The sequence below is a fragment of the Camelus dromedarius genome, chromosome 18 (assembly GCF_036321535.1).
Source record: "Camelus dromedarius isolate mCamDro1 chromosome 18, mCamDro1.pat, whole genome shotgun sequence".
NCBI lineage: Eukaryota > Metazoa > Chordata > Mammalia > Artiodactyla > Camelidae > Camelus > Camelus dromedarius.
Genome location: NC_087453.1, coordinates 28,613,456 through 28,638,630, shown reverse-complemented (window position 1 = coordinate 28,638,630; position 25,175 = coordinate 28,613,456). Strand labels below are relative to the sequence as shown.

The 25,175-nt window shown below is 40.0% G+C and overlaps 1 protein-coding gene across 2 annotated transcripts in view; it reads right to left on the bottom strand.

The window, feature by feature from the left end:
• Window positions 1-6,919: 6,919 nt before the first annotated feature.
• PLCB4 (phospholipase C beta 4) overlaps window positions 6,920-25,175 on the bottom strand; it is a 356,606-nt gene continuing 338,350 nt past the window's right edge. For both annotated transcript variants that reach the window (XM_064475875.1, XM_064475874.1), the window contains 8 exons: window positions 23,684-23,799; window positions 22,327-22,402; window positions 20,350-20,525; window positions 16,856-16,957; window positions 13,072-13,129; window positions 12,523-12,609; window positions 9,484-9,520; window positions 6,920-7,392 (listed from right to left, as the gene is read on the bottom strand). In XM_064475875.1, coding sequence (XP_064331945.1) covers window positions 7,304-7,392; window positions 9,484-9,520; window positions 12,523-12,609; window positions 13,072-13,129; window positions 16,856-16,957; window positions 20,350-20,525; window positions 22,327-22,402; window positions 23,684-23,799 — 741 coding nt within the window. In that variant the 3' untranslated portion in view covers window positions 6,920-7,303. The remainder of the gene's footprint in view (window positions 7,393-9,483; window positions 9,521-12,522; window positions 12,610-13,071; window positions 13,130-16,855; window positions 16,958-20,349; window positions 20,526-22,326; window positions 22,403-23,683; window positions 23,800-25,175) is intronic.

Sequence of the window (25,175 nt, the reverse complement as noted above, 5' to 3'; positions counted from 1 at the left end):
TTTAGTTTAATAGAATTCCAAGCCATAGAAAATATTTTTACTTGTTGAATTTTGTTTCAGTATATATCATTCAGCATAAGTTCTTTAACATTTTTCCTATTAATATATAATCTATGCTTTTATATTTTTTATTTTTTGAAGTGTTGCTTTGAACATCAATCTATTGCTAGACTACTAAATAATAAAAACCTGTTTCTTTGACTTTATATGATTGGACAAAGTGATGTAGTAAAGTAGCTCCCCATTTACCTGATTGCCTTCTATTTTTCTGGAAACTTTAGGACCCATAACTCAAATAAATGAACAAAATATCTAAAAGCAACTAACAAATATTAGTAGCTAAGGCTACTGATGATGATACAAGTTTATACCAAGGAGCCCAAAGGAAGGAAAGAGAAGGTTTAAAAACAATCAAAAAATGGAAAAAAAAAAAAAAGGAGGGGGAAGAGGAAAAAGATGTAAGTCAAATAACAAAGTTGAGAGTACCAGCAGTCCAAGTTAATGGAAGTGAACAACGGACCCTCAGAAGGTTACAGAATAGATGTAGACACACGAAAGGCAAGAGACACCAAACATGGCGGCTTAGTTGTTTGGGATCATTCAATGGAAGAGAAAACTATGTCCCACTCACATCAGTGATTCCAGTGGCTTTTTTTTTTTTTTTAATATGCAGTCTCTGGAGTTCTGAGATGACACTTTCATCATCTTTATATTTCCAAGAATTGTATGTATCAGCTATGACCACATAACAAACCAACCCCAAACTTAGTGGCTCAAAATAACATCCATTTACTATTTCTCATGAGTTTGTAGGTTGGCTGGGGCGGTTCTACTGGTTTGGGAGAGACTTGGCTCGTCTTAGATGCGTGCTCATCCTCAGCTGTTGGCTGGTAGGATGAACGAGATGACTGAGCTCTTTGTGAGCCTGTCCCCCCACCCCCTCCCACCAGCAGGCCAGCCTGCACTTGTGCTCATGGCCATGGCAGAGATTCCAGGGGAAGAAACCAGAAGTGCCTCTGCTTTGTCAGCTCTGCTGCTATCCCAATGACCAAAGCAAATTACACGGCCAGGCCCAGATCAGTGCAGCAGGGTGGGACCAAAAGACATGGATTCGGGAAGGCATGACAAACTGGGGCCATTAATGCAGTCCATCTATCAAACTGGCATGGCCTAAAACTATGATGACAGATCATTTTAAAAATGAGTGTATTTTTACACTGATCAATGAATAAATAAAGTGAATTCAATGCTGAGGGTGTGTCCGCTATAACCATTTGTGGTAGTTAAGCTATGTAAGAATTCGTAATACAATGTTACAGTCTATAGAATTCAATACTGCATTATGAGCACCACACTCTAACACAGCCAAATTTTTTCTAAGGAAAAGCAAAAGATAGAGTATAAAAAGCTGTGAGTGAGAAAACAAAATGTATAATTATTGCTTCAAAAAGGTAAACAAGAATTTTTTGATGGACTTGTATAACATTTCTTCATTCAAATTATGTGAATATCAAAGTTCAGAAACAACCAAGGGTCAGATTCTTTTATCTTGTTATATTTTTAGTAAATTTGATTCACTTAAAACCGTTGGGTCATGGTGTGAGTGACTAGGTATACAATGTTAAAATAGCCTCCTTTGGAAATTTTTTTCCAAATTTTATCTTGGTGGAGACTTCAAGGGATCTCAAAAATTTCTAGGATGAAGTAGCCTGGGGACTGTCCCTCACCACAAATTTCCAAGGGAGAGTAACATGAGGCGAGGAGAGGAAGAGGCATTGCATCATTTACCGAGATAAGTGCAGTCACTTATTTTGTCTTTTAACGTAAAAGCAATGATGCTCCTATTTTTAACCATATCCCTGTTCCCATCTTAATATTTTTTCATTATTCTAACCTATGGAGCAGAACGCTTTTCATGATACATTATTAAAGAAGATGGCTCATAAAAATTCTTCCCAGAGGCACTACCCAGGATTTATTATGACATTAAAGATGTAATTATTAAAGCTGTGCTTGGGATTCTGTTAAATGACAAGCATCAAGGAAAAGTTGTAGGAAAGAGTGGTCTTCTAGATTTTCACAAGTGACGATGATGGAGAAACTACTGAGGGCTTGGAATGAGGCAATTCTAAGACAACCTCAACACTGAAACAGCGCAGGGTGTTCCCTCTTCAGTCTCTGTAATCACACTTAATGCTGATGGGGCTGCACTGCATGTTGGCCACCGTGACAGCACTGTTGTTCTGAAAGGATGCCAATAATAAGAATTGAGGAAAATTGGATTTTTTGAAATTAAGGAAGCAGCTTATTTTAGCCTTTCATTCAAGTTGTCAAAGACATCGCACAGGAGGCCACACAGACAGTTGCAAACCCTTCATTCTACTCAGAAAACAATTTAAATGGTCATTTGACGGTTATTGACTATCTGTTCTTTGCAAAGCAAATGAACAAAGCCTGAAATTAGTCTGGGCTGGTGGAAAAGTCGTATGCTTAAATAGCTTTTAAAGTATAAAAAAATGGATAAATTCGGAAAGGCGGATGATTTCTTGCTTGGGGAAATGAGGGAACTTTTGGAGGTGGGAATTTGGGAGGTTGCTTTTAAGAATTAATAGGACATGATTATGTGACATAGCTAGAAGAGACATGTGGATGTGTGTGAACAAAGAACAGGGATACATCCAGATTGGCTAAGTGAGGAGGCAGGTTGGGGCCAAAACTAAAGGCGGACATTAGTAATTTCAACACAGTTCTTTAGATAGTGAATAGGAATTCAGCCTTTATGAACAGAATAGTAATATGATCAAAGCTGCCATTTGGGGAGATTAATCTAGATGAAGAAGGGAGCTGAGGGGCGAAGAAATTCATTAGGAAGTTACTAAAAACCCTAGGTGTTGAGGAATGAGAGAAGTTGTAAAAGAGAAGGGAACTTCCAAGACAGGGTAGAATTCATAGTTTTTAATCAACAGATTGGATGTGGAAGCAAATGAGATGGTGCAGAACAAGATGACCCCACGGTTTAGTGGCTGTTATGTATGTTTAAAATAAACAGGGGAGACAGGTGCAGGAAGGGTTTTTATTTTTAATTAATTGCATACAGTGTGCATGTGGGCCATTTGTTTAACTGAAAATCTAAGAGGAAGAACCAGTGCTTAGGAGAAGGGCGGTCAAGGCTGAAGTTATGGATTTGAGAATGATATGCGGAGTTAGAAATTAAAGGCATGTGATGAAATGAAACAGCTAAGGGAAAATACACATAAAGAACATTCTTCTAATAGATGTTGAAAAATAAATGTCTTTCCCTTTTTGAACTGCTTTCCGGGAAGCTCATTGTTAAATTTCAAACCCAATAACATTAGTGTCCTTTAGTTTAAGTTTTCTGACATAATGTTTCTCTTGTGCTCTATCTTGAAAATTTACCCCTCCTCAATTAAGACTTGGGCTTTGAGTAGTTTGTATAGTATTTTTGAAATACTATATATTTCATGGATTTCAAGATGCACAGTTTTTCCCACATTTTAACATCGCTGAAATTGAGATGTGTCTTACAATCATGGATGATGTGTCATAGTTTAACTGGCAGCATGCTTTCATTCTTTGCAGTATATGAACTAATTGTGCATGTTATAATCAATGGTGTTCTGGATTTGATGAAGTATGGTACTTCCTGACAGGTTTCCCTATCTTGTCAATCTGGTTTCTTTCCCATGAAGCTTTTCATCCTCCCAAAAGGGGATGAACAGTCTACTTAGGACAGAAGTACCGCCCTGTAGGGGCATTCCAATCAGTCACGAATGGGAAGCTGAATGTCCTTTCTGGGCTGATAGGAGGGAGACAGATAAGAGTTGAGATTCAAGTGCCCTGATCCCCAGATTCGAACAAAAAGTCCTGGGGGAGGGAGAAGCAAGATGTAGCAGGACCCACATAGGTTTGGGGCTTGGTAAATGGCAGGCTTGCTCCTTGCTTCTTGGAACACAGCTCTAGAAAATTATAAGCCTCTTGGAGAACCCCCCCAGGATGTTGGAACAATATGGCACTAGCAGCTGACAAATGGCTGAGGGGGCATTTAAACAGATGGACTTGGGTTAGCACCTCTGGTTCTCCCTCAAAGGTTCAGAAGTTTCTGCATATCCTAGAAGAATGCCAGAATTAATTGAGTCCAGGGTGAAGAGTCTGCTAAACAGAGATCTTGAGACCCTGGGGTGGAAGAGCCCACCTTACAGGGCTGCAGTACAGGGCAGTTGGGCCAGGGGAGGCCAGAAGTTCCTCCTATCACCGGGGGGGACAAAGGAGCTTTCAGACACACTCAGAGGCCGGCTGGGGAAAGAAGCAGGGAGATCTCCTAATGGGGAGGAAACCCTGATTGGGGGTTTGAGAGTTTGAAGTAATTGAATATGCCTGTGAAAATCAAGGTTTTTAGAATTTTTTTTTTAAGCAGGAAGAGACCAAGTGAGTAACTTTCATTGGCAAGACTTTTTTTTTTCCCTCATAGTAAGTGAGAATGCAGGATTTGAGTGCAATATGAACTTATAACTGAAAATAAACACATCTTTTTGTTGTACATTTGAGCTGTGTATTCATTTTAACCCTATTACAATGGATTCTTCTGAGGACTAAGATGTCTAAAATACTGAAAGTAATCTGAGTTAAAGAAAAAAAAAACTGGACGTGGGTATAAGACTGGAAGATAGAGGTATTTATGGTAGTGCAGGAGGATGAAGGCCAGAGAAGAAATGATCAGAAAAACGGGAAAGAGGGAACTCTAATTTGAAAAGATCTATGCACCCCAATGTTCATAGCAGCACTATATACAACAGCCAAGACATGGAAACAACCTAAATGTCCATCAACAGAGGACTGAATAAAGAAGCTGTGGTATATTTATACAATGGAATTACTCAGTCATATAAAAATAAGGCAATGCCATTTGCAGTAACATGGGTAGACCTGGAGATTGTCATTCTAAGTGAAGTAAGCTAGAAAGGGAAAGAAAAATACTATATGACATCACTCATATGTGGAATCTAAAAAAAAAAAAAAAAAGAAGAAAAGAAAAGAAAAAAAGACACTAATGAACTTATCTACAAAACAGAAACAGACTCACAGACATAGTAAACAATCTTATGGTTACCACAAGGGAGAGCGAAGGGATAAATTGGGAATTGGAGGCGTGCAAAGACTAACTACTATATATAAAATAGGTAAAAAACAAATTTTTTCTGTATAGCAGAGGGAACTATTTTCAATATCTTCTAGTAACCTATAATGAAAAAAAATATGAAAATGAATATATTTATGTATATGTATGACCGAAATGTTATACTACACATCAGAAATTGACACATTGTAACTGACTATACTTCAACTAAAAAAAAAGAAGAAAAGAAAAATGGGAAGACTAGAAGTGCCGCTCAGAAGCAGAGCAAAGAGGGGATGAGTGATGGATTCAGTCAAGGGCTACTGAATTGTGGGCTCAGTTGCGCGCGTGGAAGAAGCGGTTTGATTTGGTGAGGAGGAGTCATTTGGAGTCTTTGAAAACTGGCTGTCCCAATGCAGTGCCATTTTAATAGCCATAATTTTTCATGGGATGTTTGTTAGTACTGAAAAATACATCACCTAACTCCACTGTCTTACAGATAAGGAAATCTGGAACCAGAGAAATTTCACAGAAGCCAGTTCAAATGATAAATATGAGAGAAAAAAAAATTATTTTACTTTGGGAGTCAACCAGAATCAGCCTGTTTTGTGCCATTTGGGAGAAAAGCATCCTGCATAAGGCCCCTCTGAAAACAATGACGAGATCATTTATGAAAAAGGCAAACGTTTGCTAGAAACCATCCTCCCAAGCAAATACTCTGACAGCCGTTCCATGTGTTTTAATTTTTTATTAGAGAAGTCGGAAGTTTAATCTCAATATTGAGGGTAACATAATTCTCTCTGCTTTGTTCAGAGGAACACACAGAATCAATCTGTACAAGCATATACAACAATTCTGTAGGTGCTTTGTGTCCTAAATCAGTAATCTGATTGGTTGTAGACTTCCCGGTTTCCATGCGCTCCTCTGGGCGTTGGGGCATGGCTCCATCCCCAGGGGGTACTTTTTCATGCACTGTCTGTAACACAACTACAGCAGGCTTAAAGACCATGCAAATTAACACTGTAGCAAATTGTCTTGATATTTAACAGACATAAAAAGGTTATTTCCTGATATGAAATTCTGAAAATCTGCATAAATATTTTTGTGTAAAATTAAATTAGTTATGTATTTTCTTTCCGAAACTAGAACTTGAAGTATCAAGAATGCCCACATAATTCATATACACATATATATAGACTTTTTCATTACGCTAAAAGTCTGGGTAGTCAAATTATATTCTGTGCCATACGTTTACTTAACCAGTATTTATTTGCATTAGGTTAACTGTGTACGGGTTAGTCGTAATTGGTGCTTGTGTATCATGCAAACGTAGTTCTAGAATTCCTGTTTACTAATCTTGTCATGTGGCAATACTTAGATGATCTTGCTCTCTAACGGTGTGAATTAGGAGCATAAATACTTCATACATGGTCACATTGACAAACATTGTCCAATAACCACTGCACAATCTTGATGGTGTTAAGAGTGAACTGTTAATATCTGGAATCTGCAGAAGCAATTCCTAGAAAGCAATGTCGATGTCAACTTTCGTAAGTGTGCCTAACAGAGTTCTTCTTTGAGCACTGATGGGTTTTGGCACGGGTACACGGTTCTATTTTTCTATTGCTCTAGTAATTTCCACAACTGTTACAGGAAATTAGCTTCTTATGGCATGGTGGAGACATGGCACTTACTGATGAGGTAACTTGGATGCAGAAAATTCCCCCAAATTATTTGTCTAGCAGATCATCACTTTTGCTGATAAATTTGTAGACAGAGTCCCCCCCCCCCCCCCCCCAGTGCATGCACTTGCTGTGACATTGCTAATGCACTATTTTTTGCTGCGGCTCAAACACATCCTAATGCATCACAAAGCAGAGGTGTTAACATCAAGCTCATTGACTTGTGACGGTATTTGACAGCAAACATGTTTAAGAGGTATGATCAATGGTTAAACTCTGCCTTACTGGACTCGTAATTTTTGTGGATCGGTAGCTACTTTGGGTTGGCCAGGAAATTCAGAATGTTTCAGAGAAGTATGTTAAGTCTCTGTGGTTCCAGGTTACATCTTATCTACACATAAAGGAGACACAAAAGACATCAGCTTTCTTCCATGGAATTTGTGCTCGGAAGCTGGGAGTGATCTTCTGATGCTGCGGTCCTGCCGGTTCAGTTTGTGTCCTGGAGTTTCACACAACTGTTGCTGGTCTGCGGTCCATCTCGGCTTCCAATTTCACCATCTGCTGCATCTCCTTCGCCTGTAACATCAGACATGTGACCTTACATGTTGAAATCCTCTCCTGAAGGCACATAGCAAACCCTCCCTCTCTTCCCTTATCAATCTGATGCTTATCACTATGTCCTGGCTACTCAAAAGTGTGGTCCCCAGACCAAGCAGCATCACCATCGCCTGGGACTTTGTGAAAAATGCAGACTCTGGGACTCGGAAACTGCATTTAAATAAGATCCCCAGGAAATTCACATTAAAGTCTGAGAAGGTCTGGTCTACACGGTACCAGGAAAACCAGCTGAGAAGAGGCTACTACGCCTACCATTCGTAGGTTATCTCATGTCAAACTGATTTAGTTTCTACAGATCAACATGTTGCCCTGACTGTGTGTAGATAATCTGATCACTTTTAGAATATGTGTCGCTGATGCACAATTTATTTCCCAGAGCCTGAACTTTAATTAAAAGTAACTCCCTAAGAATTTCACTGGTGGAGGAGTTTAGGTGGGAGCCTATCACACTGGCTTGGTTGGAGTACACAGCAAACAGAACGTTACAGGAATATGTAGGGTTTCTGGAATGCTGTTGTCCAAAAACTATCCTTACAGGCTCTCACTTCTCTGGGGTAAATCATTTTTTAATGGGCCACCCGGAGAATTAAGCCACTGTGAATTCAATCTCATGAATGAAGATTGTCACGAAGACAATTAGCTGGTTTGGGAGGTGGAAAGACGTCAGATGGGGGCAGGTTCTGGTGATAAATCATTGCTTGGTGATATAGGGACAATCAATTAGCTCACATCAATGTTTACGTTCCAACTGGTGTATCTTTTGGAGGAAGATACTCTTTCAGTGACACATCAGTTTGAAAGAAAGGACATTTAAAAACAGAAACATGGATATATAAAGATAAAACTCAGAGGAGGACTCTGATGTGCTCTGACGTTACTATTCACGTCTACCTAGGTATTCCACCTAAATGCAAGGTCAGTGGGAGGATTCGGTCAACTCTGCAGGTCATACTGTGAGCATCTAGACATCCCAAGTGAAGTCCTGCTACAAGATTAGTTTAACCCACAGACCTCAGAGTGATTTCCTTCTTACTTACTGTTATTTTTATAGTGCGACTTTACATTTCATTTTGGTGACAATCGATATAATAACACCAAAGATTATAACCTTCTGCTTACGTGTGGGGTGGACAGTTCCCCCTACCCAGATATTTTTAATGCCTGAAATATAATAATGCTCTACTAGAGAAATGAAGAAATGGAGAAAAATATACAAACATGAAACTATGACACAAACAGTATTCATAAGAGATGACAGTGAAACATTATTAGCACTGGAAATTAAATAATTTGATGTTCAGCAAATAGCAATAAAGGATTCCCTATGCTCCCCCACCCCTTTAGCATTTAAAGACAATATTGCACAGAGTTTAGAAAGAAGAATCATCTGACACAGGGTGACCATTCGTTCGTCCCTACTGGCCAGGGACGGTTCCGATTTATGTTTGTGGTCCTGGCCATTATGAACAGCTTCCCCTTTCACTTTCAAAACTATCCTGTTAAGACAATAAATTATATGGTCACCTGACTTATGAGGGGTGATGAGGGCCCCTGGCAGACCAGACCTAACAGAACGCATGACAAGAGTCATCATATAATGACAAGTCTAATGTCTCTGTGCGCAGACCGTAACTGTCATTAAAAGCCACCAATGAACTTTGACTGGGGTGCTTTAAAAATTAACGGCCATCATATTAATGTTTGTAAACGATCTGACTCTGTGACCCAGTCTTAGTGTGGTCGGTCCAAATGACAACCATATGTCACTGTTTTTGATACCTGGCTACGTCTTCATTAGCATGACTTGGGTTTCCCAGGTCTGCAGTTGGAAAGGCAGCTAAAACCCCATGAGAAATAACTGTCTCGAGATTTTGGATATTTCTGTTCAAAGATTACATCAGAAATCCAAGCATCAAGCAGTCAAACTTTTAAATCCAAACCCCTGAGATATTAACTAGTCGTGACCAGATGTGAATTGCCAAAGCATCGAGAATACTGACATCGTTGAGCAGGAAAGCAATGTCTTGCTTATCAGAGTTTCAGTCCTACCTTGCATTTGGGACACTGCATGACAGGATTTCAAAAGCTGTTTGTACAAAAATAGTAATGTCAAAATTGAGTCATACATACAAAACAAAGAAAATAAATGAATACTGAAGTGAATTTGAGAAATGAATGCAAAACCATAATACAGAAAAGCAAAAAGCTAAGAATAAAACATATATTCAACCATCAGTGACAAAATTCCCCCGAGTTGATCTCAACAGAAAAAAAAAAAAAAAAAAGAACAACAGAACAAACAACCAATGCCTATTAGCCCAGACTGTGCCTCTGGTTTGTGGCCGTTAAGTGGCAAGCCCTCCCTTCAGCTAAAGACCCCTCACTTCTCTTTAGTAAAAGATAAAACTGATGACAGAAATCAATTTTTAAAATTTGGGTGTGACAGGAATGACGCTATTCACGTTTGGAAGGGTGCATGTCAAGACGGATGAGATACTGTGTGGCTGGGAGGTCTATGGGGAAACAGCAGGAAAAAAAAATTCCCAACCTTTGCAATTTTAAATGAATAATTGGCTGACCAAGTAGGCAAGGCCATTAGGAGGCTTTAAAAGGACGTATGAGGTTAAGATTCAGAATCAGGACCAAGGTACATTCAAACTTGAGTTGTTTCTGCCAACGCTCTCAATATGGTCTAATTAATCAAGTAGATTTATCCCATGATTTGCTTTGGGGTGGCTGGGAGAACTTACAGACGCAGGGTCACAAGAAGTAAGAAAACTTAAAGGGAAATACTATGGAGCAATTAATTTATTCTGGGCTTAAAAATAGGAAAAAAGTCTTGATTTTCAACAATAGTTTGGGAGACTGTCATATAAGTTTGGGATTCTCTGGAGACAGGAAACTTGTTTTCTGCCAATGAAATGTTTAAGTGGTCCTGAAGGGAGCTCTCCAAATGATTCCAGACCTTGCCGATTATGAAGGAAGAAACAGTCACTGCGTCTTTTGCCCTGTATCTTGGACAGTGTTGTAACAGACCGAGTAACTGCATTGAGAGGTCTCTGACCTTCAAATTCCAAAAAATGTATACAAGAAAGATCTGAGATTGAATTTGTCATAAAATAGGCCATATTAATAAAGCAAAGCTTAACACAGAAGTTCAAGTCCAAATTATACATTTGCTGGAAGCATCAAGATATCTTGAATTTTTTTTTTCATTGAATCTCATTAAATCTTCATCAAATCTCAAGGCTTCTCATGTTCTTTCCTAAGCTTCTGTGACTCAAAGCATCAGCTGTGGGTGGTAGACATTACTTGTGACACACTGAAAGGCATTATATGAATTTTTGGAACAAAAAGCTACTATCCTCCAGATGTGGTCCAACCAATATTCACTAATCCAATATTTCCGTGCAGGAACTGTGGTGCAGTTTGAGTTACACATGTATTAGGATAAAAGCCCAAGGTGATCTATTTACTTTTATTATGTACTTCAGCTCTGAAGCTAAAAGCGCTAGGTAACTGTATTCTCTAGCTCTGATATGCACCACTACTGCAGCAATGAGTAATTTTTAGCACATTTACATTCTTTAGTCAAACTTGTTGCTAAGCAACACAACGATTTCTAAGTAGTTCTTAATTTAGTTAACTGAAATATAATTGCGCCTTACCTTCATTGTGCCTTCTTCTAAGGCATCTTTATCCCTACCCACTACTGAGTCACTGAACTGGATTCTAATGTTTTGAAGATGGTGGCTCTACCTTTACCTATGTTCCCATTTTACCCCCAAGGAACACTTTCTGAGAAATGCTTTAAGAGCAAAAAACATTGGTACTGAAATGTGACGGACCTATGAGTTGGTCAAATGAGTTGGACCCTGTGGGACAATAAATACTTATTGTCCCTTTGGGGATCCCTGGACTGTTCATGAGTAGAAGCATTTAGCTGGAAAGGAAATGGGAAACATAACTCAGAAGTATGTTGATGAATAAAACTTCTGTCAACCAAAAAGTAAAGAATCGGAAACCAGAAGTTGGATTTGTTTGCTACCCAATTGCAATACAAAAAAAAAAAAAAAATTATGGTTTTGTTTTACTTTCTCCAGGGTACTTTTTAGTATAATTTTCATTTAAGTGTTCTTTGGTGGAAGCCATTTACTCTGAAAAAATATACCTTAAATGGGATTACTTTATATATGAAAGGAACTAGGAAAGAATAATGCTGGACAAGTATGCATTTCAGCAAAACCTTTTTACAGCTTTCAGGTTGAAGTGAATTATCTCGAAATAATACCTAAAGAGGTGCATTTGAAATGAGACAGACTGAAATTTTAACTGCTGCTGAGGGTCATTTTGCCATATAAGCCAGGGGTACTTCCATCAAATTGAGATTAGATCTTGGATGGCCGGTGGGCTGTATGTAGCCCAGCTGGGATGGAGTCCATCTATCTGTACTGCACTCGAGGTAAACATACATTTACCTTGGTGTTGGTATACGCCCGATAGCTACTAAACAGTTGGATTTTGGATAACTCTCATTTGTGCAAATGTTTCAATTTAGCGTTTAGCACCAAGAGTATGGTACCCACTCACATTCTGTGGTTTGTAGAGTTAATGGGCAGCTCATGCCTTTAGATTTTGCTTGAAGCCCTAAGAAGGTGTTATAACCTCGTTTTTAGATTGAGGTTGAAAATAGGTGGTTTGTCTCATTTGCTTTTAAATACAATACCACTTGTCTCTAGGGTGCAAATGCTAAAACTCTAGATGACAAAGGAGAAATAATTTGTAACCTGTTTTCTCCTCCTCTCAGTAATGTCCTTCTTAGAATCCTCATAGTCCAAACAAATCATGACTTCTGATTCTTCACTGCCCCCCTCCAGCCACATTCCTCTCCCTCTTCCAAAAAGAATACTTTCTATTCTTGCGAGGTGACATGGGAAAAATACAGCCATGGCACCAAATGTTTCCAACCACCTTTCCATGCTACCACTCAGGCCACTGGCTTTAGCAGAGGGGCACTGTGGGCCACTGCATTTGTCTCCCCAAGCTGTCTGGCTGCCAACACCTTTTTATGCTTTTTAGGAGAAATACCTGTTCGTTCTGTTTTTCTAAGAATTCTAGGTGCTCAAGTTGGACTTTTTTCAACTGATCCATTTCTTTGGACTGCTTCATTGCGAGCTGTAAAAAAAATTTAGTTTAAAAAATTAAATTTCTGATCAACTTTGGGTTGTAATTTTAAAACGTATGGATGAAGAAGGTTGGTAGTTTGCAATTTAAGTGAGGGATGTAATAATAATAAAAGAGAAGAAAGGAAAACAGCCTGAAAACTGGGAGAGTTCAAACCTGTATTTTTTACTGGCATGGTAATTCCTGCCAAAATCTTAGAATACAAGAGTGCTCGTGCACGAATAAAATCTGGCTTCATTTTCTGTATAAAATGGTGCCAAATAATTATCTTGAAGATTTTTAGTAAGACATTACTTTAGCTTTCAGGGAGCAGAGAAGAGAAGCTAGAATGTTTAATGTACGGAAAAATCAAATTAAGCAAATCAGCTGGAGGTCTGATATCCAAGCATGAGATATTGTTCACAGTTTTATTTTTTTAAAGGAAAAGTGCCCAAAAAATTATAAAATACTTACACGCTTTCTTTCTTCCAGAAACTTTTTAGTGTTGCTGCTGTTTAACTCCCTGACTCGCCTAAAAGTAACAGGTACAAACGACAGTTGGTAATGACATCGAATGGAATTAACATGACATCATTAAATAAGAAAGAGTTATATTCCATTTAATTATCTGGATGGGATTATCACTTTCTTTCCCTAATTTATTTTGAGGAATGTTGAAATACACAAGGTACAGAAAAAAAAAAAAAGATCTGTGTACCCGTCACTCAGATTAATCCATGTTAATGTTTTATCATGTTTGTCAAGTTTTTAAAGGAGATAAAGTGTTGCAGATCTAATTAAAGCCCCTTTTTGTATTCCTCCTGACTCCATTCCCCTCCTTTCTTTCTCTCCAGAGGTGACCACCATTCCCATTCTAAATTTGATGTGGGGCTTCCCATCCATGTTTTAATATTTTTATTATATATGGATGTATTCATATGTAATACACACAAGTCCTTCTCAAACTTTCACATGCACATGAATCACATGGAAACACAATCAAACACACAGATTGCTGGGCCCACCCCCAGAGGGTCTGATTCAGTGGGTCTGGGGTGGGCCTGAGATTCTGCATTTCTAACAAGCTCCCAGGGGATGCTGATGCTGCTGGACAATATACATTGTTTTGTATGGTTTCCAAATGAACCTACATGGCAACATTTTCTGGGTTTCTTTCTATATCTTATCCCTTAGCCTTGTCATTTAGAGAGATAGCTATGCTTCAAACTATTCCATTATTTTCATGTGTTCTATTGATTTTTCCATTGATGAACAGACTACAGTGTTTTCATTTTGCCATTAATAAAAAGGAGGTTATTGCTCAACAATGCACAATGGTCTGGTGCACAGGGTCCAGTGGTGCTTGGAACGCTGCTGACTAAATACACAGAGTGTAGAACAGACCTTCTTGTGCATGTGAGCAAAGGTTTCTCCAGGTTGGTAGGGAATGAAAACCTTCAACTTGACTCCAAAGCACCTGTCCTAATTTTCACTCCCATCTGTGATGTCTGGGTGGTACCCTTTCTCCGCATCTCCACCCACTCTTGTTACTATCAGACCTTTACTTTTCTGTGAATTGGTTGGTTTTTTGAAATGGCATCAGACTGTTGTTTTAACTCACATTTCCCTGATTCCTGGTGAGGTGGAATGCTTTTCATGACCGGATCGAATTTCTGTAATAGTTACAGGGCTATACAGATAGGTTTTCTCTTTCTTTTTTACAGGCATAGCCGTTCTAACAGAGATGAAGTGATACCTCATTGTGGTTTTGATATGCATTCCCTGATGATGAGCAATGCTGGGCACCTTTTCTATGACTGTTGGCCATCTGTACATCTTCTTGAGAAAAATGTCTATTCAGGTCCTCTGCCCATTTTTAAATTAGATTATTTGTGGGTGTTTTTTTTTTTTTTTTTTGCTATTGATTTCTATGAGTTCCTTATATATTTCTGATATTAACCCCTTATCTGACATATGGTTTGCAAATATTTTCTCCCAACTGGTAGGCTGCCTCTTCATTTTGCTGCATATTTCTCTTCCTGTGTACTTTAGCCACCTTCCACACATTGATAAATGGTGTTTGCACTGCCATTCAGTTATAAATAGCATGTCACTTATGTTGAAATGTCTTGTTTGACCCAAGAATAGAAGTATTTGTCAGGTTCTGCCTGTCTTTCTTAGCTCTCTGATGATACATTTTTAATTTTATTTCTCAGTAGTGTGATAAAGTGGATACACACAGTGTGTGTGTTTAAAAAAGGTAACCATGTGGCATAGAAAAATTAATTTCTAAAAAAAAATTTGTAGATGTTTCAGAATCACCTAACCACTGGATACTGGATACAGAGTTATAATAAACAAGTATATTAAGTCAAAATAAAAAAACTTATATAAAAAGCTTTTCTAGCTAGGTTATCAGTAGCTCGTAATTTAAAATAATTTGACCTGAACTGGGCTGAAGTCCACTTTGCAACATATTTGAAAAATATGATGAAGAGCTATTTAATCATTAGCACATTTATCATGTTGAATTCTATATTTCAGTTTGGATGGTCTAAAATAGTTTATTGAGGTTTTATCATGGCATGAATCATGTTTTCTGAGCTGAAGTGGACAATGTTATTTCCACCTACACGAGGCTGTTAAACAAAGTTCTTTGTTTGAGAATAACGTCCAGAGGACGGCACTTTGTTTAAATAAGTAAGAGCCAGGCAACTACTACAACATGATCGTGTAAATGAGCATTGACTAAACTGAGGAATAACCTCCCTAGGGAGACATAAATGATGCTCCATGTTTATTGGGGAATTTCTTGGCCAAAGTGTTGCAAAGGCAATTCATTTCCAGGTCAAACTACTGTGGAATTCCACATTCCATTGCTAGCCCACTAATTCCAGACCGTATTTAATCCTACAAAACTTCAACATAAAAACACACTGGATAGTATTATGCTTTATCTTTTGTCATATTTCCAGTTTAACATTTCTTATTATGGTTAACAAATGAGACATGTATTAAAAATCAATGAAATTGAGGTAGCTGAACAGCAGTTCCTGCTGTGTTCAAAACAAGAAGGAAATAAATCAGGTATCCACTGAGAATCCACAGAAGACCATGGAGACACGGCGAGTGAAACAGGGGTGCATTGCTTGTAGCTGCAAAGTTCTCTAACAGCTCAGCCTACGGTTAACAGCCGAGTGACTTGAAGCCCTAAACTTCATGCTCATATTTTAACCCCCAGAGCTAACCTTCACCTTGCTCCGTATTTAGCTGAGCATAAAACACAGTCTTTGTGTGGGTGGTGAACTCAGCCAGGAGCCAAATTCTAACCAGGTCTTATTTCTCCAAGAGGAGGAATCCTGCTGTGTTTGACCACTGGGGTGTGAACAAGGCTCTCACTTACGGAGCAACAAGCATCCGCATTCTCAGAGGCTTCCCGGGACAGACTTGAGCATCACAGGTGAAGATGCTTTTTGTGATCACTGGGAATCAAACGCTGCTAACTCCCTCTCTTGCGCAGCACAACTACCGACACCCTCTCAGATCCCCTTTCCCAGCTTTGGCTAAACAGCTTGCACCTGGGATCTCTCTGGAGGTCATACAAACCTTCCCCCAACTCCAGGTGGCCAATGACTGACTAACACAGAAGTAACAAAGCCAGACACCTGTGGCTCAAAGGGATCGATCCGCGGTGTAGTTTACACTCCAGAGCCTGGGATCAGGCTGAAGGGGAACTCTAGCTGAGACCACACCCTTCCTCAGTGAATCATATGCCACCAAAATTCCAGAAAACCCATTCTAAGTAAAGTATAAACCAGAAAACTTGCTGGGGGGTGGGGGTTGAGATGATTCCTGGTGTCAAGGACAGCACAAGGCCAGTCAAGGGAAGACCACCCTACGTGCTGTTATGCAGAACGTAAGTCCATTCAGAACGGGCTTAACACCTGAGCAGGTGAGACGTTTGTGGGATGACTTGGTGGGATGTGGGAAAGATATTTTGCCATATTTTATATGATTTTGTTTATTCCCTATTTTATATAATTTTGTTTGTAAGTGAGCACACAGATATTGAACCCAAATTTATTTTACTGGTGGCAGTAAACAACCAGAAGATGTTTTACAGCAATAATAATATATCCTCCTAGCAGTTATGATAGCAGGATTCCAAGTCAGAACTCACAGGGTTTTAACATCTCAGATGTGAGTCTATGCCTTCACATCAACGTTGCATTCCCACAGTGAGCATCCTCAGACTCACCTTTCCCGTTCTGCTTTATTCTTGATAGATTTATCCTGGCTGATGGCTTTGCTGTTTTCCATAGAAATCTTAGCCTGGTGTGCTCGCATTTCCTTGCTTTCCCTATGTATTAAAAACAAACAGGTGATGGTTATCCTGTAATGTACAGAAATATCGAATCACTATGTCGTCCACCAGGAACTAACATAGGTTGTAGGTTCATTAGACTTCCAAGAAAAAGCCCAACCAACAAATTCATAGAAAAAGAGATCAGATTTGCTGTTACCAGAGGCCAGGGGTGGGGGTATGGAGAAGTGGATGAAGGTGGCCAAAAGGTATAAACTTCCAGTTACAGGATAAATGAGTACTAGGGATGTAATGTACAACATGCTTCACATAATTAACACTGCCGTGTGTTGTACCTGAAAGTTAAGAGAGTAAATCCTGAGAGTTCTCATCACAGAGGAAACACTTTTTTCTTTTTCTTTTATTTTGTATCTATATGATTTGATGGATGCTCACTAAACTTAACTGTGGTCATTTCCTGATGTATGTTAAGTCAAATCACTATGCTGACCACCTTAAACCTATGGTGCTATATGTCAATTACATCTCAATAAAACTGGAAGGAAGAAAAATAAACAAGAGGAGCAGAGAGTTAGTCTTTAGTGGGTATAGAGTTTCAGTTGGGAAAGATGGAAGGTTCTGCAGATGGATGGTAGTGGTGATAGTTGCACAACTATCATATAACAATATGATATAACAATAACAAAGTATAACAATATACTTCATGCCACACACTTAAAAATGGTTAAAATGGTTAAATTTTGTGTTATCGATATCTAATTCTAATTAAAAAAAGAAGAAAGAAACAAAGTTCTGAACGTAACAATAGGGCTAGGTTCACTTTTCACTTCATTATTGAGCTCATCAAGTTGTTTTGTATTGTGTGGTGTGGAAGGAGGGCAGAAATCCACAAGGATGCTTCTCCCTGGGGGCAGTGGGTCACTGTGAAGTAACAGTGATGGACCCGGAAGAAGAGACATTATGCGTGTCTAACCCAACCCTAACCACGTGATGGTCCTATTCCGATGTCCAGAGTAGGGTGCTGCCATTAGTCACTAACATGCCATACGAGTTCTGAATCCATAAAAGCTACAAATCCTAAGTTATATGCAAACACCTCAGGTAATAGTGTTTACAAACTCATATGCAATAAAACACATGTAAATAGTAAACACAGCATGCGAGTAATCAAAGAATGCACAGGGACAACCACTTATGATCAATAAAATACAAGGATATTTCAGCTTTGCCCTATGGTTTTTGGGATCAGATGGCTTAGAAGAGACAGAAGGATGTTCTGACACTCACAAGTGACCTTTCTGTTTCCTGACAGCCCCGAGGGAATGAAAGGGACTAAATGGATTCAAATAAGCACAGGAACTGGGGCGGAAAAGGATGTTTACAGGTGACTGATTGCTGTGTGTGTGGACACCTGTGTGTGCAACAGACTCAGATCTTTAGAGTATTCATGAGTACATTAAAGGCATATGATTTAGAATACTAAAAATGGATATTATTAACAAAGAATCTTCGCTGGAACCCATGGAGATCTCCTTGAAGCACCGCCCAGAAGCAAGTGACCAAGGAGTCCAGTTATCTAAGTAGTGTTTGTACTACATCAAAAGGGAGGGACAAAACAGAAATGGAGAGGTCTTCAGTTAGAGAGCGTAGGGCCCCAGACGCAGAAATAGGTACAGAAGCTCCTGGGCCCAAGAAACTGGCTCTCAAAATTTTCCATAACTTGTTAGTACATGGACCATTTCTTTCTTCATTCACTCAACAAGCATCAATAACCAAATATGGCTGCCAAGTGATAACCAAGAGCAACAGCGATGATGGTGAAAAGAAACAAACCACAGGGGGGTTGGGGAAAAAAAAGCTCCAATGCTGCTGTTGCTTTGAAAAAGTGCCCCTGCCATGGGTCTATTTTTTTTTTTTAAGGTAAGTTAGTAAGTAGATTATTGTCCCTTCAAATGACTTCTTAAGTCATGCAAGAATTTGTTTACTTTTTTTTTTCTTTTGGACAATGCCTACTGTAGAGGGCTAATTTTTCTCTTCTATTCAATTACAAAAAAAAGATCAGAAGAGAGTACCTTATTCTTTGGAGTATCTTTGACACCTATAATCTGGGATTGTAGCAATGGTCAAATGCAGGCTGATGAATAGACCTTTCTGTGTACTAAATCAAAAGCATGTCTAAGGGAGAAGAGGGAAGGCAACTTCTGATCATACACAAGTAAACAGAATACTTTAACGTGGACAGGGCATAGAACATTAGCTCCCCGGGAACTCAGCATGGGACACCTCCTTTAGCTGCCTCATATGAGAATCAGAAACTGTGGCAAGAACACTTTCACGTTCTGCGGTCGTATGCCACTCCAAAGTAAGGAGGGAGGAATTGGACTGTGTGCCTAGATAATTCATGCAGCTAGAATTTAAAAGGTCTTTTTGTTTGATCTGTTAGTAAAATGCTTCTGTTTTCTACTTTTTTGTCTATATTAATAGACCATAACTGAGGCGTACCGAGAGAGATGGTGGGCAAGTTGCAACAAAGTTGTGATCAAAAGTCGTAAGTTTGACCTAAACATCCTTCTGCCTTGGGAAGAAAGTCCAGCTCATCATCTGCAGTGTTTTAAATGTGATATTTAGCAGACATTACTATATATAAAATAGATAAACAACAGGGTCCTAACTGTACAGAACCAGGAACTATATTCAACATCTTGTAATAATCTATAATGGAAAAAATATGAAAAGGAAGATATGTGTGTGTGTGTGTGTGTGTGTATAACTGAATCACTGTGCTGTACACCAGAAAATAACACAACATTGTAAATACTATACTTCAATTAAAAATATAAACGTGATATTCAATTTGCTGAAATGGGGAGAGACCAAAATAAATGGACAATTTTTGCTGTTTACTGATCAGGCCTGTCTTTCTACAATTCATACAAGTCCTGATAATGGAAAGAAGAGTCTTTCCACAGATCACTCATCCACTCTGAGTGATCGGAACCAAAGGTCTAGGAGCTCTATGGCTTGGTCTTTATCTCCTTCTGTGTCTTACCTTCCTAAGAGGCTCCGGATCATTTTCCAAAGGCCACCTCCAGCCCTACCCCTCTGTGAAGCCTCTGGGATCTCTCAGGAGGCGGCAGATCCTGTGACACTTTCTAGTATGTATCATATGTACTTGTAACTTAATTTCTTCTGGGAGTGTGACATCTTGCCAATACTTGGAAGCCCTTTGATGGCAGAGGCCATTTCTCACAGTTCGTCTTGCTCACATCAACCATATGATGGGACACACCTGGAAACTCAATGTTACAGGTCAACTTGATTTTTCTTACTACCTTGATGCATGTGCACACGTGCACAAACACACACACACACACCCCTAGTCTTTTTTAAAACTTGGCGTTTCCCCTGGAGACGGCGACCTTGCCCACCTGTCATGGGACATTTTCAGCTGCTGAGTCTGCTGCTCGTGCGCGTTGATCAGGAGCTTCCGGAGCAGCTCGCACTGCTGGGTGAGGTGCAGGTCCCGGATCTCCTGCTCCTCCGCACTGTGCGTGTTGATCATGTCTGACCACTCCTTCGTGTGCTGTGCCACAATCTCTTTGACCTGCGGGGGGAAAAGGGGATGGTGCCACCTGGAATTCGGGTAGGAACTGAAAACACAGTATTAGCCACGCGTTTCAGATCCCTCCCACCACTATACTTGCTCAGTTGGTAGCTGCCTCTCTAACCTGCACAAAATATGTACTAATCCATGGGAATTGGGAAGCCATGCATTATTAAAATAGAGCAATGACTTCGGCGCTACCTGTTAACCGTGACCTGTTATTTCACTGCCTGACTTGCCCACACTCTGGTTTGTCTGGGCCTTGGGCTCCTTTACCAATTCTATCAAACTTCTCTTCATCACCTCCTGTTTTTCCAGCTTCACTTCCTCAAGGCCACAGGTCTGGAGAGAGAATTGTGTTCTCTTATTCCTTGATGATGACTTATCGTGTCAAACTTAACAGATGCTAGAGGAGAAAGCCTTCCCCTGCAAAGAGGAGCCACGCTCTCTGCACTGTGTGTAAGAACTAGAGTCTGTTTCTCTACCTCCTTGAATCTGGCTGACCTGTGACTGGCTTTAGCCAGAAGATAATAGCAAACGCGATGCCAGAAGATAATAGCAAACGCGATGCAAGCAGAAAACTCGGAAAGTGCATACCCTTTTCCTATGCCTGGAACCTCGAGGCTACCCTGTGACAAAGCCTGTGCTGGCCTGTTGGACGATGAGATGGCACGTAGTTAAAAACAATCAGCAGGCACCTACCCACCAGATAGCTGGGCGAGGCTGTCAATCCCAGCTGACAGTTGACACGTGTGAGCCCCACCAAAATTAGAAGAACTGTCAGCCCGAATTCTAACCCACTGAATTATGAACTATTACATGGTAGTTTCCTGAAGCCACTAAATTTGGGCAGGATATTTCATGTAGCAAAGCAAATTGAGACAGTGGCCAAGGTTTCTACTTTCCTATTTATTCAAAGCATTTAAAAATCATGGCATGTTGCATAGGCATTAATTCTCAAACAAAATATTCCAGTTCAGAAGAGAGAGACGGGGGAAAAACTCTCAAAGATACACGGCTTACTGCCTCAAGAGACTGCCTGGCAGAACAGACACAAAACACGCAGCGCCAAGGAGAACCTGATGAACTTGACCGCCTGGCTGGCCCAGGTATACAGCAGGGTCGCTGGGTGGATAACAGAGCTGCATGTAAACATACGTCCGGCTGGTTTGACAAACAGCAATAGTTGGGAACTTTCTTTGACAGTTTCCTTTTCTTTTCTTTTCTAACTCTTATGGCTGGAAGAATTATTCATGTTCTTGACCAGAACTTGGTGCTCACTTCTCCAAAATGTCCACAGTCTTAATTAATGCCCCTAAGCTCCTACTTTCTTGTGTTTCGGGGGAAATACGAGTACTTCAGCTCATCTCCTAGAATCTCAGCTCTTGATTTGCTTTTTTTTTCCCATCCCAAATTCCACAGCAAAGTTAGGATGGAATGAGTATCAACGAGTTACTCAACTACCACTGTGGGTGGTTTTCTGTCTTACGTTCAATGTTACTTCTATGTTCTGTATTTTATACAGTATTTCCTTTTAGTCCATTTACTGTTTCCCTCAATGCCTCTGAGGCAGACAACATAGATATTGTTAGCATATGTCTACAAATCAAAGAAAAAGTGTTCCATGAAGCGGCTCTTCTCCAAGCCAGGGAGCCTGGAGCAAAGGCGAACCCCTAGGTCTCCTGACTTCCCAGACTTCCGCAGGTGTGGCTGTGAGTTCTGACTTAAACTAGGCGTGGCTTCTAAAAAATTACGAAATATCTTCTGCGAGCTGCTGCTGTAAAAATAAGCAATTTCTTACCTTAGATTTGTGATCTGATGTCAATGTCTGAATTTTAATTTCCGTTTCTTTTTTCATTTCGAGACAATTACTCCCCCTGAAAATGGAAAACCGCAAATGCATGCCCAGAGTTAGATATCTCGTCCCAGACCCAGGGGCCTTGGCTCCAAAGCCTTCCGATGAAGACAATTTGTTCATCAAACATGGGACGCCATGGCTCATTGTCATTCTGGGTTCTGTGAGTAATAGCTGCACACCTTACAAAATATCTGTGTCGTGATTACTCAATTCAACCACTGCACAAAGAAACATTTCAGACCTAACAATTATTTCACTGTTAAAAGGGTTTGTTGTCAGAGTTTCCATTTTGGTTCCTGCTTTTCTTCCAGCTATTTTTCATTTATTCAATAATACACTATTTAGGATGAGAACGGAAAAACAGATCGGTCCTCCGCCTTGGAGTGAATTTTCAATTTTTTCCATTTTGGTTGTAAAGCCAGATTTTTTGTCTTTTACACATGCCAGCAAGGGAGAAAATAGTCTTTCCTGGCATCGCAGGGCAATTTTTGCTTCTTATTCTATTGTGAGTAGGAAATATATACCAGGCGATTGCCCAGCAACCATTACTGCTGATTTCAGGGATTATTTTTTCCTTTTGGAATATCCCTATCATTGCTGAAACCAGAACAGCTCCTGAGCTTCTGTCTTCAGCATATGTGCTCTGACTTATCATGGCCTGAATCAGAACATGTCAGCACATTATTCACGGAGAGGGTCTCTGAGGGGCACACTCTGAACGTGTGAGGGCTTTCGTCCAACCTACCACTTCTCAGCAGCTGGCACTGAGTGTGTTCCCCTCTACTCCTGTTACTCAGTGAGCTTGTGGCATTACAGAAGCAGTCCCCTGGCTTAATTCTAGACAAAATCTTTCACAGTAAATGCAATGATAAGTTTTATTCAACAGTCTTATCTGTTGGCATAAGCAAAGGAGTCTTGTAAAAGTAAACATCAAAATTGCACTTTCCCCTCCTTGAGTGCATCAATCTTGTTATTTGGTTCCTGGCATTGCAAGCATGATTTCTGGAATTTTCCTAAATTTAGTTCACCCTTCCTTCTCCCCCTATTCACCTTAGAGGTACCTGAGTAGAAAAACCCATGAAAGACACAGTTATTATTTCACAAACTAACAGCTGTAGAACTTGAATAAAGTTCCCCTTTTCCACTTCAGTCGCTCCCTTCAGCTGAGCGAGTGGCTTATTTTCCAGGAATAATTTTTAATGATGTACGCACAGTCAAGACTAAGTTCTTCCTTGGCCTTGAACCGGCCGCTGAACTGTGGGGACAGACAAAATACAAAAAGGAGGGAGACAGTACTTACCCCTTCTTCTTCATTGCCTTCTCCAGGGTTTTCTCGTGAGTCGACTTCTCTTTGTCGTACTGCGCCACGATCTTGTCCACTTGAGTGCAGTGTAACTTCTGCATCGTACTGTGCTCCTGAACAGGCAAATCTGCAGTTACATGCTGGACGCGCAGCGCAGCTGGTAAACTTCATTCTATGTTAGGCTGGCATAATTTTCACCAGCTCTTTCAGAGTCTTGGTTTGAAAATCAAGGAGGAACTGAGTCTGAGAACTGGAAAGACTTCCAATCTCCTGCCCAACCCAAGACTTTCTTGTAGCCTCATAAGGTAACAAGGGAGTCTCTCCAGCCTCCATCCAATGAACATGCCCACCTCAAAAGGCAGCTCTGCCCATGTGGGCAACACCAATCATCCCAAAGTTCTTTCTTGTGCACGTTATCTGTCTCCATGGAACCTCCAGACATCCATCTTTGTTCCACTGTCTGAGTTATCACATTAGTCTACTGCCCCTTCCACACCTTGCTCCCCAAATACCCAAGGTCAGCCGCCATATTTCTTCTCTTTTACGTGCTAAATATAACTCTATCACTGGGCGTATTTTTGAAGGTCTTGAACACCACCACTATACAATGAGAACTGCCACTGTGGTTGTCACTGTCAGCCCATTCTGACTCCCCCTCATGTGATATCTTCACCACCTTCCTCATCTGGATGCATTCACAAGCCTGACAGAATGCTCAGGAGCTCTGGCCCTCAGCCATTCAGGTATTTAAAATATTTTTCCATCTGCTTCCTTCAATCACTGAAACTGGGGACCACCATGCTCTGAAAATAATGTTCCTCTATAAACATTATCTCTTCCTGATAATTTGGCCACAGGCAGTGACTTATCTGAAGTCACATTTCTTTAGCTGCTTAGGCCCTAAGCACAGAGGAAAACAGCACAGCAGTAAGATCCACGCTAAGATAATATTGACGTTATCTCCTGCTCTTATTCTTGAGAAACTTAGAGACATGAGATGGTATTTGAGTCTGGGATGGACAGACTTTGTTCAGGTTCTGTAATTACCCTCACAGTCACATTCCCTTTTGCTTATTTTTTAAGTAACAAAAGTGAGCGACCAAATTTTTAAAAAAATTAATTTTTTCTAAGGTAGGCTCAACTTTAACTGAATTCATGAATAAAAGATTTTATAAAATATAAATGGGGATGGGGTTTTTAACTTTACCAAGATTTCCTTAATTTCCTAGTGCTGTTAGCAAATTAAGACAAGGCTTGATCCTCAGTTCATTTGTACACAAATTCTTCAGAAGTGTATTTGTGCTCAAGGTCGCAGCATTCCTTTCTGGTGCATTAATGCACTTGGGAGAAGGCGGGGAGGAGGGTGGGATGGTTCTTGGAACAGGACCTGACGATGTGCACAATTGGGGTGATCCAAGGTGATGTGACTTTGCTCTGGATTTGGGGTCAGAGAACTATATATAACAATGTCTTGCTTAATTCATGGTTG